Source organism: Puccinia triticina, chromosome 15A (genome assembly GCF_026914185.1).
Source record: "Puccinia triticina chromosome 15A, complete sequence".
In the NCBI taxonomy this organism is placed as follows: domain Eukaryota; kingdom Fungi; phylum Basidiomycota; class Pucciniomycetes; order Pucciniales; family Pucciniaceae; genus Puccinia; species Puccinia triticina.
The window spans coordinates 750,669-767,380 of record NC_070572.1 but is presented as its reverse complement, the minus strand read 5'-3'; the positions used below and the strand labels follow the sequence as shown (position 1 = coordinate 767,380).

The following is a 16,712-nucleotide window of genomic DNA, read 5'->3' as shown; positions in this document are numbered from 1 at the left end:
TGGCAAACTTTGGGTCGCGCGTCCCAAATTCAGCCATTCATGACATATAATACAGCAGCCAAACGGGGCCTTAGGTAACAAAAACACATGAAAGAGTAAAAGTAAAAGAAACCTATATGAAGATGCACAGCCTTGTGCAGTACAGGAGAATTCCAGTTAAGGTTGATTGTACAGTAAATAGATGCAACATGTTCCATATGGTGGAGATTGTGGCTAACAAAACATTTTTCAAGTGGGCACCCAGGAAACCCCCTATAAATTGGGGTAATGTAAAATCCAGAATTTCACCAAAATTCTCACATTTTTTGACTCCATTCATGCACATTTCATACCTACACTCAGGGGATTTCCCAGTTTCCATACATTTGTAATGCCTACCATTGCTGCAAAGGGGGGGGAGGGGTGTTTGCAAAAAAAAAAAAAAAACCTGGGAACCAAGGTGGGGTACCAAAGTAAGCCAAGGTGTGCTGCTGAGGGGGGTGGGGGGGTTTCTGTTGCACTCTCAGGAATTCCATGCATCTTAATTACTACCCTCCCTTACCCAGGAAAAATTTCATACACTTGAAGTGCTTACCATTGAGGGCCCAAAATCCCATTAATACCATTTTTGTGCCTACCATTTTGAGTTTTTGCCAAAACAATCATACATTTAACATTTTCATTACCCCCATCTATAGGGGGCTTCCTGGGTCCTTTCAAGTGATGATTATGATGACGGTAATGTAGATTATTATCATCAAGGAGCCTCTGGCATTGGGGACTGTACCCTACTCCACAGAAGAGATTCACAGCAGAATACATAAGACTGTGAATCAAGTCACAACACATATCATGGTGTTTATTCCAGCTGGTGCTTCTCACCTGGTAATTTTTACAGGTTTCTGGGCCACAGCTCCCCATGGCAAGTGTAGAAAGAAAGGAAGAGGGGGGCAGTAATCCTGTGTCTTCCTCCCTGAGAAATTCATCATTTCTAGAGAAGCAGATAAAAAGGTGTTGGGGTTCAGGCATAAACCTACAACCCCCTATGTACACCTGCTGCCTCCACTTCCCTTCTTTGCAGGGTCCCTCTCCAATAGAGGGATTTAGTTAAATTAGCAAGTAAAGAATTTTGACAAATTGAGAACATAAGAGGTTTTGCTGACATTCCAAAAAAGCTGTTGCAACCCAGTGGACTCAGTTTAATTGGGACTGGGAAGGATTGGCTTGGGACATATCACACTTGGATACTCACAACTAGCATACTAACTGAACCACCAATATGGATGCTGACACTAGAGATGGCCTCTCGCACCCAGGTACCCACTGCGGGTGCGGGTACTTGCCTCAAATTTTGCAGATTCTTGACACCTGCACCCGCACCTGGCACCCACCGGCGTGTGCTGGGCAGGTATACCAAGTACTTGCTGGCGGGTACCCGCTGGTCCAGCAAAGGTTTTTTGCAGATCAAGCTCTTTTTCATTTCACAGCACTAAAGTAAATTTAAATTTATACTACTCCACATTATTCTCCCAACTCTTTTTCTTCTGTTGTTGCTTCCATTGACACAAGATTCCCGGCTTGATCTTGCCGTTTTTTGAGTGGAACAACAATTATAGTTCTGCTTGATCGTTGTTTCTGGGGGGGATGGTTTTGAGATTGGGAAGAAATTATAGGACTTGAGGATTGAGGTGGTGATCCTGGAGGCTTGCGACGCTTCCTGCTGGTGGTGGTGGTGGTGGCCATGGTCAGTTGCAATGGTTGAGATTTTGAGTTGGATGGATCCTAAGAGCAGTGAGCTTCAGCAATTGGGTCTCGCAACTCAATGAATTGTGGTTGGGTCCCGCAACTCAATGAGAGTTATGGCGCGCATGCGCAGTTGTGACGTGGCAGCGCTACCAGGCGCGCCAACCACATCTTGTAGTGATGTGGCAGCGCTACCAGGCACGCCAACCACATGTACAAGATGTGGTTGGCGCGCCTGGTAGCGCTGCCACGTCACAACTGCGCATGCGCGCCATAACTCTCATTGAGTTGCGGGACCCAACCGCAATTCATTGAGTTGTGAGACCCAATAGTTTACACACTTGGCAGATTAAACCTAATTCATTGAGTCGTGGGACCTAATTGGAGGAACTTAGAGCTTGCAGATCAATGTTTTGTTTGGTGTTATTGTGCTCAAATAATTTGAGATGTAGAAAAGGCAGACTTTTAGGTCAGTTGCGCTGACTCTAAGGCTGACACAAGAACTCAGGGCAGGACTAGAGTTACAAAGAAATGATAAGTTGTAACTAGGGGTAAAATTGCATGAGAAATCAGAATCTGAAGTCAAAACAACCTTAAGCCTTAAGGTTAAAAAGATATAAACACATTTAGGTATAAAATGGAGATAGAAGGCAGTTTTAGGTCAACTGCTTTGACTCTAAGGCTGACAGTAGCCATGTAACATCCTGCTGATTCCTGTGCCCGGCGCTCCCAGGCTACATAAATTGCGCGGTGCTCCCGCTGGGCTGTGACAGCTCTGTTTATGAAGCTTAGGGCAAAAACCCGTCAAAATTAAGGGTTTTTGGGCCCTAGCACTATAACTGTGCTGATGTAAACACTAGTAATGTTAATTACTAAACTTGCTACATGGCAAATATGACCACTACAAGGGTTTTAAACACTCTTTAAAAGAGGAGGATTTATTATGTAATTAATAATGTATAATTATTAATTACAGGGAATAAATTTGGCGTAAAAAGTAGTTGGTAAGCGCTTAAACTGATTGGCTGCTTGACAGAGGCGGAGGTCTTACGGCAACTACTTATAAGGATAAAGCTTTAAATATGCTAATAAGGGATTTTTGATGATTTAAAGGGTTTAATCCAGTGGATTTTACGTGCTGGGGATGGTTTATAAGGAAAAGGCGCTACAAATGTAGCAGAGGAGAATATTCACGGCAAACTTACAGTTTATGGGCGGTGAATGGTCTGGGGGATCTTTTCCTGAGGACCAAATAAGCCTCTATTTATAGAGGGGACTTCAGTATGCGTAAACACTGAGTCCTTTTCTCCCTATGGGAGTATCCAGGAGTGTAGCTGTGAAAAGGGCTTGGCTGTGGGTAATTTAATTGTATTGTAATAGACTAATTTCCCTGACTCTGTCACATGACATGTTTATAACCAATTGTCATGTGAAAAAGCTTCTGTCATGTGAAAAAGCTTCAGTAGAAGTCTACATAATACTTTCACGGGGTATTTTTACACAAGTAATATTACTCATTAATGTACAACAGTTTAATTTTATGTACACTGTTTATTTTACTAAATTTATGTATGTAATACTATTTTTAGGCGCTTTCTGGGGCCAATTCTTATTTATAAAATTAGTACATGAAGGAATAGGAATAAGGGGGTACTTTAAGTGGGTGACCCCCCTTAATTTATGATGAGGAATCTGATCCTGCAATAATAATTTAATAATTATTATTATTTACTAAGTTATTGCAGTCTTTTGGATAATTGATGTATCTCTAAGGCTGACAGGCTGCCAATCTATTGACCCAACAGGTTGGGTGGGTACCCGGATGGGTACCCGTTTTTTTTTTTTTGCCCAGAAACTGGACACCTGCACCCGCATTTGGCACCCGCCGGCGTGTGCTGCGCGGGTATACAGAGTACCTGCTTGCGTGTGCCGGGTACCTGCAAACAGGTACCCAAGTGCCATCTCTAGCTGACACTCAACTTTTTTGACACCCATTTATGAATTACTTCACTCACACTACTTACCCAAACTAAGAACACAATATAGAATCTTGAAAACACATTAGAGCCCATTTTAAGGGCTTTATGAACAACCTTTTTTTTCAAAAAAAAAACAAAACCAGTCCACATCCAGGGGCAATGAGAACAACTTCTATATTTCTTCAAAAGTAGTTCACAAAGGCCTTAAAATGGGCTCTAAAGTTATTTTTAAATTCTACTGTGAACCCCTCTGATGAATCCATCACAACTACCCTTGTTCTTTAAGCTAAACAAGCCCCTTGTTTTACATTTGAGCAATTGTATCTTTCCTACTCAGTGACTACAAGTACAAAACAACTGGTCTGTCTGTTTGGTTATTTGATTCTTCTAGCTTGACAACAACTTCTGCCAATATTGGACCGATGGCTTCCGGGAAGTATAGCCACGGCGGGGGGGGGGGGGGGCTTTGTTAAATCGGTCAATGTGTTAGAAGCTAGTAAGTTTTTCGATCTCGTCAATTGATTTGACGACTTGAGTCAAGTTTTTACAGCCTGTTTCAGTGACAACGACGCTGTAGTTGAAGATTACAAAGAAACATTACCCTCAGCTTTTATTTATGAAAAAAAGGGTGACAGAAGGATTCAAAAGCCTCACTTGTCTTCGATTCTTATTCCGCCTACTTTCACGTATTTGAGCAGAACTTCATGGTTGATGTTTTCAGATCCTTTAACTGGATCTAATAGAAACTGGTTGAAATATAGTCCAGGCTGTTTTGTGTATGTGGATTGATTCATTCAATCAATTTATATCATCGCACATGATCAAACCGAGCAAAAGCGACGAATCCAAAGAAGCTATATGATATATGACTGCAAAACTTGACTCACTTCAACAGTCACCACGTTTCCCGCCTCCAATTTTCTCTGTAACCTGAGATACTTGAGTGTCGGATGAGTGCCTTTCCCATTCGGAAAACCGCCAACGTCATGAGTCTACATAGAAAAAAAAATGCGAATTGATTAACACTTGGACGTGTCAATTTTCTGATCATAGAAGAAGAGGGAGCAGGACGAACATCCAAGCCAATAAAATGCCCGACTCCGTGTGGGAAGAACGGGATCACATGTCCATTTTCGTAGCATTCATCAACCGTCAGGCCTCGTAAAATCCCCAGTTTCAATAGCCCCTTTGCTGCTACCTTATGCCTAATCCCAAGCAAGCAAAAATTGCGCATCAGCTTGGATCAGAAGCTTGTGGTGTGGCCGAACTTACATGAGGATTTGGATTTCTTGCCATTCGATGCCTGCTTTGATAGTCTTTATAGCCGCCTTGAAGATAGATTGAACACCGAAATAACATGGGCGCAGTGAGGATTAAAGCCAAGGAAAATCCTATCGAAAGATCGCAGAAGGGTAGGGGCGTGAATACACACCTCTTGCATGTCGAGCACGATGGAGTAGATATCCCTAGCCTCAGGGGTGAATTTGCCCCGATTTCCTAGCGGCAAAGTGCGAGTGATATCGGATGCGTATCCGTATGTTTCGCAGCCAGCATCGACCAGCAAGACGCCAGAGAAATCCTCCGAGATCTTGGCGTCGTTTGATGTGTAATGCAATGTTCCTGCATGGACACCGTAGCCTGAGTGTAGTCACATTGACGGGGGGAGTTTTTAGGAAGAGGGAGGAGCGGTTGAGTTCAGCTTGCTGGTGGTATGTGTATGAGGATTGGATGGACGGCGGGATGAATACCGAAGATTGGCTCATAGGCTTGCGTTTTCGATCCCCGTCGATGGCATTCACTTCGGAAGACGATCTCGGCATCAGACTCTGAGTGGAGGGCACGATTGCGGATGAGGCACATTATCGAGGTGTGAGCAGCGGATGAGATCTGATTAGCATGGGCAATCAACTGGATTTCCTCATCCGTCTTGACCACTCGCGCTTCCTGAATCGCCGCCAATAGTGTCGGATCCGAGCTGGCCAGTTCGTGCGAGGTTGTAGGTAAGGTGATCACCGCCGTCTTGCCCTTCTGGACCGAACTCAGATGGCCCGGAAGCTGTGTCTTGTATTTCACCGCGGTCAAGTCGCCCAAACGGGCGTGGATCTGCGTCGTCGTTTCAGGCAGTCCTGACCACATAACGTGTAATGGATCGACAGTGGGTATGAAGAGTACCGTCGTGATTTCGCTCTCGTCGATCACCTGTTGTGGTGCAGTCTGACTTGACGCTTCTTCGGACTTGGCGATCGAGATCAATACGGAGGCATCTGGTATGTTGTGTGCCCCAGTGAGATACATCTTCAATATCAAGCATTTATTATGTTCAGCTTGGATTTCAAGAGAATCCCCTCTCCTTTCTGGACCTCCGGGAAAATAACAGGTGGGCTTACGAAATTGGCTTCCTGATGAAACGGCAACTCCCGATCGCTATCGTCTCTACATTCGACTCCAGACCCCTGTAGGTATAAGATGGGCAGGTTATTCCTGTGGTAGCCCGGGTTCTGAAGGATCAGTTTTTCAAACACCTTGGCCGCATGTTTACGGGCTTCGTTTCATTTGGGATCCACAGAGATTAGTTTTGAGATCACATGTGCCTTTCAAGCGGATACATGAACTGACCAGGATAGACCAAACTGTTGAAGACCATTGGATTCGAGAGAAGTTGTCGTCCTTGTGTGTGTTGCCCGTTGGATTTTCCTGTTGACCGTCTGCGGGTGTCCGGCCAAGCGCCATGCCGTGGTGGCTGACCTCACCCTCTGACGCCTGTCTCTGACGTCATCTGCGGGCGCAGTTCTAGATGCGCGAGCAGTCGAGAGCCGGCAGACGCGCCAGCATGGATTCGCGAAGCAACTCGGCGCAGGGCTCTTGTCCCGCAGATGAGCACAACAGAATGGGGCGATGAAATTCTTGTCTTTTGGTGGACTAGGAACAACATTATAGAAGCAGGCCTTCCTGGCCTTGGAAGGAAGTAGTGCCTAACATTCATTAATTCTTAAAGTTTGAATAACCTATAAAACAGTAAAAAATTGGCAACCTTTGGAAACCAAGGCCCCTACTTGGTTTATAATGTTACTTGATGTTTTGGCTGGTGAAATAACAATCTTCCAAAACCAGCAAGCAGAGCCACGCAAGCAAACCAGTAGCAATTGATTTCAAATGTGAGCCATCCTATTAAGATTGTGGACATGTGGATCTTACAATTTTATGTAGAAAGTGGTTTGGAAATCAATTTTGAACATGATTGATGTGTTGTTTCATCATCAAGGCCTTTGTACAGTCTGCATTCACTTGCTGTGGTTCCTCTGGCTGGGTTCAGGTACACCAAGGGTGCACTAAAAGTTTTCGGATGTGGTCTGAAAATAATCCGCTGGTTTGTGGAAATATTATGAGGAAAATAGAGAAAGATATTTTCAAAGCCCCTTTGTAAATATTTCCTCCCATTTTTACTATTGAAATCAAACTTTTCCCTGATTTCTGTGGGAAACCAATTCCCTAAATTTATGAAAAATATTTCAGAAACCACTCAGAGTGGTTTCTGAGATATTCTCAAAATATCTCAAATGCGGATGCTGTGACTTGTTCCTGGCGACGTCCATACTGAATGAGCTGGAAAATATTTCAAAGCCGGATTCAATCCGGCTTTGGAATATCTTTTTGCACCCGTGGTGTACTCTGCATAATCAAAGTCCGATGCAATATCTGATCTTGGGGGCGTGGAGTGGGCCAACTGCACAGAATTCGAGTTACATGAGGAAAACCTAGTGATGGATGTCAGGCTTTCGACGGCACAGTGTGAATTGATTTGAGTACGAATTTGGCAATCGGTGGATATCCCCCCGCTTTTGCTATTGATTTCCAGTTACATCCCTGAATAGTTCCTCTTGGGAGTTATGTAGTGGACAGGGTAGCAGGAAGAATACAAATCAAGCATAGAGTTGTTGGCGCCATTGTTACAAAGCGTGGGTGCGGATGCAATGAAGGTGGAGACAAGCGGGGCATAGGAACGAAGGGCCGAGGATGAGGAAGTGAGGTTTCAAGCGGTTCCCATTGAATCCGCGGATCGCATAGTCGGGAGGGGCACGAAGATATATGGCCTTCTGGGCTGACCACCGGAAGCGGTGGCAGTTGTCGCAGAGGCGTCCCTTTGCGAGTGCGCGGGATAGATGGGCTGGGAGCGGGGGCTGAGGGGCGGGAACGACTGGTAAGCCCGGCCGGGCCGGAGACTTGATCAGACGGCTCAAGCAGCTTTCTACTAGCGTTGGGGGGTCACTTGCGCAGGCCAGGATGCGAGCAAGCCGTTGCCGGCCTGAGGGCTGACGCGTGGGCGGGTCCACACTCAGTTTCACCAGCTTCCATTGGCAGAGGCTTGCAGGCAGACAGCCGAGCGGGTTGCCAGAGAGATTCAGCTTGCACAGGCCAGGAAGGACCAGCGGCAGACTCCGGGGGATTTCTAAGAGGGGGGGGGGGGCATACATTAGTCAACAAGCTGACCTGAGCCCAGTAGTCGTGTGTAATTAATACCTGTCAGTGAGTTCCGCGAAAGATCCAGATCTTTAATCCCAAGGATTATGTCTCGGGTCCGGTCTGCAAGTGAAGGGCGAAGAGGGCTGCTGGAGGAGAAGCCAAAGATCGGGCCAAACGACAAGTACCATGAGATCACATTCTTGAAGTTGACCACTGCTGCTGGCAGCGTAGTCAGCTTGAGACCAGGAAGCGCTACTCGGCGGGATAGGCCCAAGAGAACGCGCTCGAGGGAATCGAGGACGGCCCGAGTGGGCAGGTCACAAAGACCGACGATAGGCATATGAACCGGATGCTGATAGAATTCGACCAGAAAATCCAACCTCAGTGCAAAATCTTCAAAACGGTCTATGCAGAGCAAAACCTACTTGTTCGATAATCTGACAGAGGTCAACATTTGTCTCTTGCTTTCGCAGCTTCGGCCACTTTTGTTGCATCACGGCCAGCGCCTTGGCTTCGTCTCGGTCTAAGCCTTGTCGATAGGTTTTCGAGTTGATTTCAGGATCATGGATGCGGTGGTCAAGATCATCAAACCAGCGAGCTGTCTTTCCAAAGAAACCCAAACCCAAGCAAAAACAAGGTATGAGCCGAACCAATCAGCTACATTGTCATCGGCTTCATGAGTTAGAGGAAAATTGCTGACATACATAGTATCGGGAGGAGTAATCCCAGCGATTTGAACGAGTTAGACGAATGGAATCGGTTCAGCCACTTGTCCAGCTCCTGGACGCATCTCCATAATGAGCTCCATGGCAAGCTTTCTAAGGCATGTCGAGCTTCCAGGATCAGTTCGACCAGCCTCTTGGTCGTTCGGAGTAATAACTTGTGGCTCCAGATGTTTGTTGAGCGTTCCAGCTGCCATGTTCTTGTGATGAATACATTCCAGTCGGCTGGTCCATAATGATCTTCATTGTCACTCGCGTCCGATTCAAATTCACTTGGATCGGATTCTGATTCTGATTCTGATTCTGATTCTGATTCTGATTCTGATTCTGATTCTGATTCTGATTCTGATTCTGATTCTGATTTTGATTCTGTCTCTTCACTTTCTTCGGAATCAGATTCCCATTCTTCTTGGCTTTCATCATTTGCGGATTCTGCAAGTTGCTCGAAAGTATCCTCAATGCTTCTGACCGATTCGGCTTTCTCCCGATATGTGTTCCTTCCTGATCTCTCGTCCTTCTCCTCGTATTCTTCCCCGTCGTTTGGGGATAGCGCTAGCCGGACATTTCCAGTCGCTTCGACTACGCCTGCTGCCATGCTTTCAAGATGTTCTCGGTGCGATTTCGATATCTATGTTCGGCATGATGTTAAACATTAACGACGAACCGTTTTCGTGAATTTCGACCGGGTATCTGAAGAAGATGTTTGATTTGCGGGCTTGGCCCCGGGCAACGCCACCCGACGGTGAATCCGACCGCACAAACCAGCCGCGGATCGGACACTTGGATCTCAATATCCGAGCCTATCCGAGCTCTGTCTGGTAATGGTTCAACTTCAACATTAGCCTCGAGAACGTATTTATAATTGACCGTTTGTAAAGGAGATTTATCCCAATTTTTACCTGGCATGGAGATATGTACTAGGAAATGGGAAGATGGTACATAATGATCATGAACCCCGTAATACAAGTGATTGACAATTACAACTAATTAATATGTAACTTAAAACTGAGCTACTTGTAAGTTCAAAACACATTTGAGGGAGATAGCATTGTGATCGTCATACGTAGTAGATCATTGATAAGAGTTACTCAAAAACAAAGGTTCCCTGTTTGAAAAGAAGAAGGATGACGCAATGGGTTGTGAAGGCTTTCAAACTCTCCACAAATGGACCACTCCCGTTGAGATCTGCGGGCCACTAGGTCCACAGCCCCAATACATTTTCCCTGCAAAAGTCTAGACTTTTTGGGTCTAAATCAGCATCTGCAAGGGTGCCAGACTTGAAGGGAAGTCCTCCAACACCCTTCAACTACACTAATTTTCCAAAATGAATGCAGCTCGTCATCCTTGCTTGCTTGGCGCAAATCTTGCCTTAATTTCCTATTTGGGGTCATCTATTGGCACTCATTGCATGCCATTTCATGCCGGACTGGTGCCTTCAACAAGCGGTGTCATTGGCCCTCACGTATCGAGACCCAACTTTCATCAATTGGGAGGTCTAGAAATCCAAGATTTTCAACCCTCGACCGGCCAAGATGGCAGGACAGCACCCAACATCTCCGCTAATTTTATAAACAATTTGCCTGAAAGGTATAACGACTTTCGACCAGAAGGTGAGTGTATATGCTTTCACCCATGGCCCACATGGGTCAAATATGACTGATCATGTGGCTCCTTGGGTTGCATCTGTGCCCGCTGGCCACGGATGATTAGATCATGATGGGTGGTGGGAAGAAAATTTAACCAACTCAGGCAATCGGCCCCAAGATACCGCAACAATCAGCAGAACCATGCCCGCTGATCAAGTGGTCCTGCAAAGTAAGCCAAAGTCTTCTACAGAGCTCAGGTAAACTTCACATACATACCAAACCCTGTCCTGACATTTATGGATTGTTGGCGGGTGACAAAAAGAAAAAGACAGAGAAGAATTAAGTGATTTTCAGCCTAAATCATCAGTGGCCACCAACGGCCGAGATGCTGAGGATTTCAGTACTGTCTTGGTATCCAATAAGCGTAAGAGAAAAGATCAGACCAGAAAATCAAAAGTTTGCCAAGAATTCCAATTGATGAAAGAAAATCAGGACAACCTCAGGTCTGCAAATCAGGAACCAATTAGACGTGCATTTGAGCATAGACCAGGGGACTTTGAAATCATGGAATTGGATGCACAGTGGGGTCCCCTGCTTGCATGGGCAAACATATGTGTTGGGGAAACTGAACAGTCATCAACCATCAATGATTTTCTGCAGGAATTTGAAGATAAATCAACAAAAATCATGAACAAACTACCAGCTTCCAACCATTGGCGAAAGATCAAGTTGAACAGCCCGCAAGTTGAGCTCATTCAAGCTCCCCATGACTTGCACAGAAAGAAAATCCACGGTGATTGTGGCTTTTTGATCCAACCAACAGGTTTAAGAGGAAAAAACTCCACAAGAAGCTTGAGATGTATGCAGGATAAACTTGCAAAAATTTTAGAAATTTTAGTACTTTTTCATGGAATTTCTATTTCATGTGGGGCAAGCCAAAAAATCCTGGGCAATCAGATGGAAAATAAGCTGGAAGACTTGATTAAGTGGTTTGGAGGGATCTTCTTTGAACAAAGTGAAGATGGTCTACCGTTGTGGGGTTGGTTTGATGGAACATTGGAAGAGGCAGAAAAATCTGGAAAGAAATTTGGCAGCATCAAGACAGTAATGTCATTAGTTTTGCATTACTGGGATTGGAAAGGAATAGATTTTCATCACAAAGCTGAATTGGCACTTTCTTTGCTGGGTTATTGGTATCAAAAAAAATCTAATTTTAACCTTGGTAGGCTGGGAAGAATCAAGGGTCCTGAGATTTATTGGAATTCAATTTATGAAATAAGTAATGTTCAAAGAAATTATTTGGAGCGGGAGCGTACAGTTGTATATGACAACAACATCAAAATAAATCTTATTGATAGCTATCAGAATGAAGAATTCACCAAGGCTTTGCTCAATTCACACATTCTTAAACCAAGGCTAAAAGATTTAAGTTTAGCCATCCCAGGAGAAATCAGATTGGATATTCAACTCAAAGTTCATGATTATGTGTCTAGAAGCCGCTTTGATTTATACCATAGAGAGATGATAAGCCTCAAGGATTTGCCCCTTTATCTCATTCCACTTGCTCAATCTCAAGTTCATTCTGGATACCAGGAGGCTTTTGTTGGATTGAGGGGTTTTGAAGCAAGACAAAAGGCAAAAGTAACAAAAATGCAGCTTCTTAGACGCAGGATAACTCAAATAGCTGAGTTTCTGGGTATTATATACAGTATTGCATTTCAAAACTTGGACAAATCAATGTTGGCAAAATATGATGACCTCATGGAATGGTTTATGAGTGTTTTGTTCAGTCAAACTGAAAGTAGCTTACCCATATTTGGTTGGGTTCAGATTCCATTCCCAAATCCTCAGTCACCAGAAAGCTTATTTAGTTCTGTGCATAAGTACTTGTCATTGAAATTGAATAGAGCAGGAATACAAAAAGCAAAAGAGTCATGCAACATTTCAATATCAGTGTTTGGATTTTGGTATGAAGAAATGGTTTTGAAACAAAATCCAGCTCTCCATCCAAATAATCATCAACTCCCTTCCTATCATGAACTTTTGAATAGAATGACTGTTTTTCTTGAAAGTTAGTGGCTGACTTGCCGTAAAATATTTTATACTCACAGATGTTGATTGAGAGAAAAATAACTGTTAGTTTTCACAAGGAAACCATGCCCTCAAGACCTCAAATGGATTCCACACAGCATGGTGACTGGTCCCCATAAACTTGAAAGCATGCCACCCAGTTTCTTCTTTCACTTTTTTAAATGCAAAAACAAAAGCATTCCACTTTCATGCTCATTGATAGGAATTATTAATTCAGTTTAGAATCATATCTGTTTTACATTTTCTTGGCATTGTGCTTTAAGAATAAATCCACAACATTTTATGTTACAATTTTTCTTCTCCGCACCACATTGAAACATTTACAAGAATGGTTATCCAATTCATTCATATATTCCAATCACAAAATGGATTGGTTTCTTGGGGCTGGTTAGGCCCCACACTGGGCCATCTGATGCTAATGTTTGCATTAGTGTAGCCTAATTCCACTAAAAGCTGATGATAGTGCTAAGTCCACGCGCGCACACAACACAATGAGTGACTCTGTTTTACATTGCATTTAGCAAGATTTTGCAGCCAAACAAATCAAGCGCTGCAGAAATGTGCTCAAGGGTAAGAACAACCCCCTGCTACATAAACCCTTTTTTGAAAAAGTTACTATTTGTTGGTTTAATAGCACAGTCATGATTTATGCGTGCATAAATCAACTTTGAACACCATAAATTAAAGGAACCAATCAAGAAAGATTGAATAAATGTGATTTGTCATTCCGGCTTGTAGGCCACTTTAAATACCAAAAAAGTGGCATTTCACCATGGTCAGTATGGTTCCTTTTGCATATTAAGCTATATTGGATGGCTTGCTGTTGGCATTTAGAGAACTCAAGATGCCTTTTGTTGGAAACTTTGTAGCCCTTGGGGCCTCTCTTGTCTTTAGCAATAGTTTCTATCTATTTCAATGCTGGTACCTCATAGTGCGCAATGTCAAAACAAACTGCACTTTAAAATAAAAAATAAAAAATAACAAAAAAACTCAAGATGCCCATCTAACTCCTCCATGAAGACACCTACCAAAACATCAAGCAGCACACATGAAAGCAATGAACTACCGGCTTGAGAAAACATTTCCTTTTTGCTGAAAATTAAGAGTTTGGGTGTTGCAAAGCACTGCAGATCTGTTAGCTTCAGGTGATAATTTGCTTCTCAGAAAGATGGCTGAATGCTGCTTGAACATGCTGAGCCCCTCATTTGAGCCAAGGATGTGAGCAATCCCCTGTAAAAAAGGGTTTATGATCTTATGATTTATGCATGCACAAGCCAACTTTGAACACCATAATTGCAATGCCGACTTGCACAATCACTGCATGGCACACAGGTTTTTGGCTAGTCTGAAGGTTTTTCATGAACGAAGTTTCCCATTCTAACCACCGCTCAATGCGCATAGTAACAAGCAGTCTCGGACCATACAGCGAGCATGCATACAGCCTCATCCCAGGATACGCAAAAGAAAACGCGGACATGTGGTGAAAAATACGGTGATAATTTAATGCGATTTGGAGGAGAGGAGGAAGGAGGATCATTAACAAGAAGCGAATAATACAACCCGAACAGTCATAATGAACGAAGATGCGGATAACGAAAAAAAGTCTACATGGGTCATTGGGGATGTTGCGGATTTGTTGAGGAATTAGGATAGTACACCCGTCATTAATAGAAGGTATCTAAACAAAACAGATCGCTCGATAAAAAAGAACAGACTTGGCGGACTGGTATCTTGGAAGAGCTCAGGGCTGGATAGATTGGCAAGAGTGGCATCAGTTTCCGGTAGCCACCTGATAGATGCCGTAGATGTTAGCGGCGAGGATGACGAGGACGAGGAGGGCGACGAGGATCCTGACCATCCAATGGTTGGCGAAGGAATAGGAGCCGTCCAGCTGGGCGACGCGGAACTCGTCCCGCGCGCCGGGCTTGTCTGAGGGCGGCCTGAGCGCGAACGGGCTCGTGCGCGAGACCAACGGGCCCTCGTTGGCCCGCTTGCTCGCCACCACACGCTCGTCTTCCGAGAACAGCCGGCCGATCTTCGGCGGCAAGCTGATCGACATCACCGTCTTCCGCGACGAGAAGTACGCCAGAGGGATCACCGCAAACCTGCACCCGACGACCCACGCCCATCCAGGCCATAAGATGAGTATGAGGTGGATGTAGAGAGAGAGAGAGGAAAGAGGGGACTCAACGGGAGGACGATGCTGATGGCGACCTGGGTGGCAATGAGCAGGTCGTTGATGCCTTTCTGGGCGGAAAAGGCGGCGATGATGGCCGCGGGGATGATGCCCAGAGTGCGGGTGACGAGTCTGCGGATGAGCGGACTGGTGTGGTAGTCGAGGAAGCCGGCGGAGAGGGACTGGCCGGCCATCGTGATCGTCAGCGAGGCCGCGTTGCCCGAGAGCCACAGGGAGGCCGCAAACAGGGTCGCCAGGCCCGCGCCCAGCTGGGTCTTCAGCAGCTGGTGCATCGCCACTAGGTCCGCTTCCTCCACGATCGGGCCCGCCGGCTTGTTGTAGAAAAACGTCGTCGAGGCGATGACGAGGATCGCCGAATTGACAACTGTGCGCGCAGGACAATCTTCGTCAGATACGCTTGCTGGCCCGCCCTCAGATCAAACGGCACCCACTTAATGGTAATGTGAAGATCGAAGCGGCGATGTCGAAACTGGCATGGGCGAGATAGCTTCTACAGTCCAGGACGGTTCGGCGTTGGGGTACGGATGGAGCCTTGCGTGGCGCGAGAAACTCTTCGGGTTGTTTCTCGATGTCGGGGCTGAATCGGTCGATGTAGACGACCGTGGCCTCGTTCTTTGGGCCTTTTTTCGCGGGAGCTTGGTCGGATGTGCGGTCCTGGGTGGCCATGGATGCGCCCAGAATGAGCGAATGGGGGCCGACGGTCGCGCCTGCACAGACAGAAGCCCGACGCGCCGAGACATCAGGAAGCGCGCACGCAGCCGCTGGATGGCCAGGAAAAAGGGACGCACCGATGATGCCGATGGCCGTGTAGAAGCTCGAGCCGGTCACGAGCGCCTTGCTCGGGATGTAGCCGAGGAAGACCTGCGGGATCTTCGGATTCACCTTGAAGAACAGGACCAAGGCCGAGACGACGACGGCCATGACGACAACAGTGATCATGATCTCGAAGATCTGCATCGATCGTTTCGACTGTTTGCCGTTCCGGAAGAACAGTAGCGCCAGGAATACTTCTGGGAACGTCAGGAGGACCGCCACCCATGGAGGCAGGCGAGGGAATAATCTGATCCACATCACGGATCATGTCAGCGGGAATTGGGCATGACTTGGGCATGATTTGAACGATTAACCTACAGAATTAGAGCCGTGGCTGATCCAAGCAGTTCGCCCATATCGGCAGATCTGAAAAAAAAAGCCATTATGTCAACTCACGGGTTCAATCGCTGGGGAGGGAGAAAGCGCAGACTCACAGTATGCCCAGCTCGAAGATGATCCACAGCGGGTACAGCATAAACCATTTCTTGACTCTCTGGCCTTTTTCTTGGGAATACAAAGCCTCTCTGCAGTTCTGTGCAATGTCTGATGTGATCAAAAAAAAGATTAGTTTAAGAAGAGCGGGTGAGGAGTGGTGAAGGGTACCTTTGCGACTGATGAATCCGAGACGGGTGGCGAGGATCTGCAGGAACACGGCGACGCAGATGGCCAGGAGGAGGATGAAGAGGTGGGCGTTGCCGAAGCGCGAGCCGGCCTGGAGGTCCGTTGCCCACTACAAACACACGCCCGGGTCAGTCCCCTCATAGCCAATAACATGCAGCCAAGATACGCACGTTTCCTGGGTCGTAGTAAGCGGCTCTGTGTGCCCACAAACACGCACAAGGCAGGGGGGGGGGGGGGGGGGGGGGGGTCAGTGAGGGATAGGGAGGTGGTGAAGGAGACGGGACGCACGAGGCGACGATCCCAGGCCCGAGAAACTTCGCGTGGCGTTTGAAGACGCCCAGGACGCCGGGCGCCCGTTGGGACGGGTCTTGCCGCTCGGGCGTCGGCGCGTCCTGGGCCTGTTTGCGGGTGATCTTGAAGCCCATGGATGCGGCCTCGAGGGGAGGGCCTTACCGGAGACGGACGGCCGATGGCACGGACGAGTTTTTTTATGTTTTGTTTACTGAGGGGTAAATAAGAG

At 46.1% G+C, this 16,712-nt stretch overlaps 3 protein-coding genes across 3 annotated transcripts; all 3 read right to left on the bottom strand.

Annotated features, from left to right (window-relative positions):
* Positions 1 to 4,187: 4,187 nt before the first annotated feature.
* PtA15_15A87 (uncharacterized protein) lies at positions 4,188 to 6,345 on the bottom strand (the record flags this gene model as incomplete). The annotated part of the gene is made up of 9 exons (XM_053163742.1): positions 4,188 to 4,272; positions 4,356 to 4,468; positions 4,589 to 4,693; positions 4,777 to 4,906; positions 4,974 to 5,029; positions 5,134 to 5,339; positions 5,450 to 5,996; positions 6,089 to 6,243; positions 6,318 to 6,345. 9 exons carry the CDS (start codon positions 6,343 to 6,345, stop codon positions 4,188 to 4,190), a joined length of 1,425 nt encoding a protein of 474 aa, XP_053027251.1.
* Positions 6,346 to 7,648: 1,303 nt separating this feature from the next.
* On the bottom strand, positions 7,649 to 9,479 carry PtA15_15A86 (uncharacterized protein; the record flags this gene model as incomplete). The annotated part of the gene is made up of 5 exons (XM_053163741.1): positions 7,649 to 8,148; positions 8,220 to 8,514; positions 8,588 to 8,760; positions 8,867 to 8,980; positions 9,266 to 9,479. The coding sequence occupies 5 exons, from the start codon at positions 9,477 to 9,479 to the stop codon at positions 7,649 to 7,651; spliced, it is 1,296 nt and encodes a 431-aa protein (XP_053027250.1).
* Positions 9,480 to 14,332: 4,853 nt separating this feature from the next.
* Positions 14,333 to 16,617, bottom strand: PtA15_15A85 (uncharacterized protein; the record flags this gene model as incomplete). Its single annotated transcript, XM_053163740.1, has 10 exons — positions 14,333 to 14,350; positions 14,417 to 14,666; positions 14,753 to 15,122; positions 15,190 to 15,465; positions 15,547 to 15,818; positions 15,890 to 15,937; positions 16,006 to 16,114; positions 16,175 to 16,301; positions 16,363 to 16,387; positions 16,481 to 16,617. 10 exons carry the CDS (start codon positions 16,615 to 16,617, stop codon positions 14,333 to 14,335), a joined length of 1,632 nt encoding a protein of 543 aa, XP_053027249.1.
* Between the last annotated feature and the right edge of the window lie 95 nt (positions 16,618 to 16,712).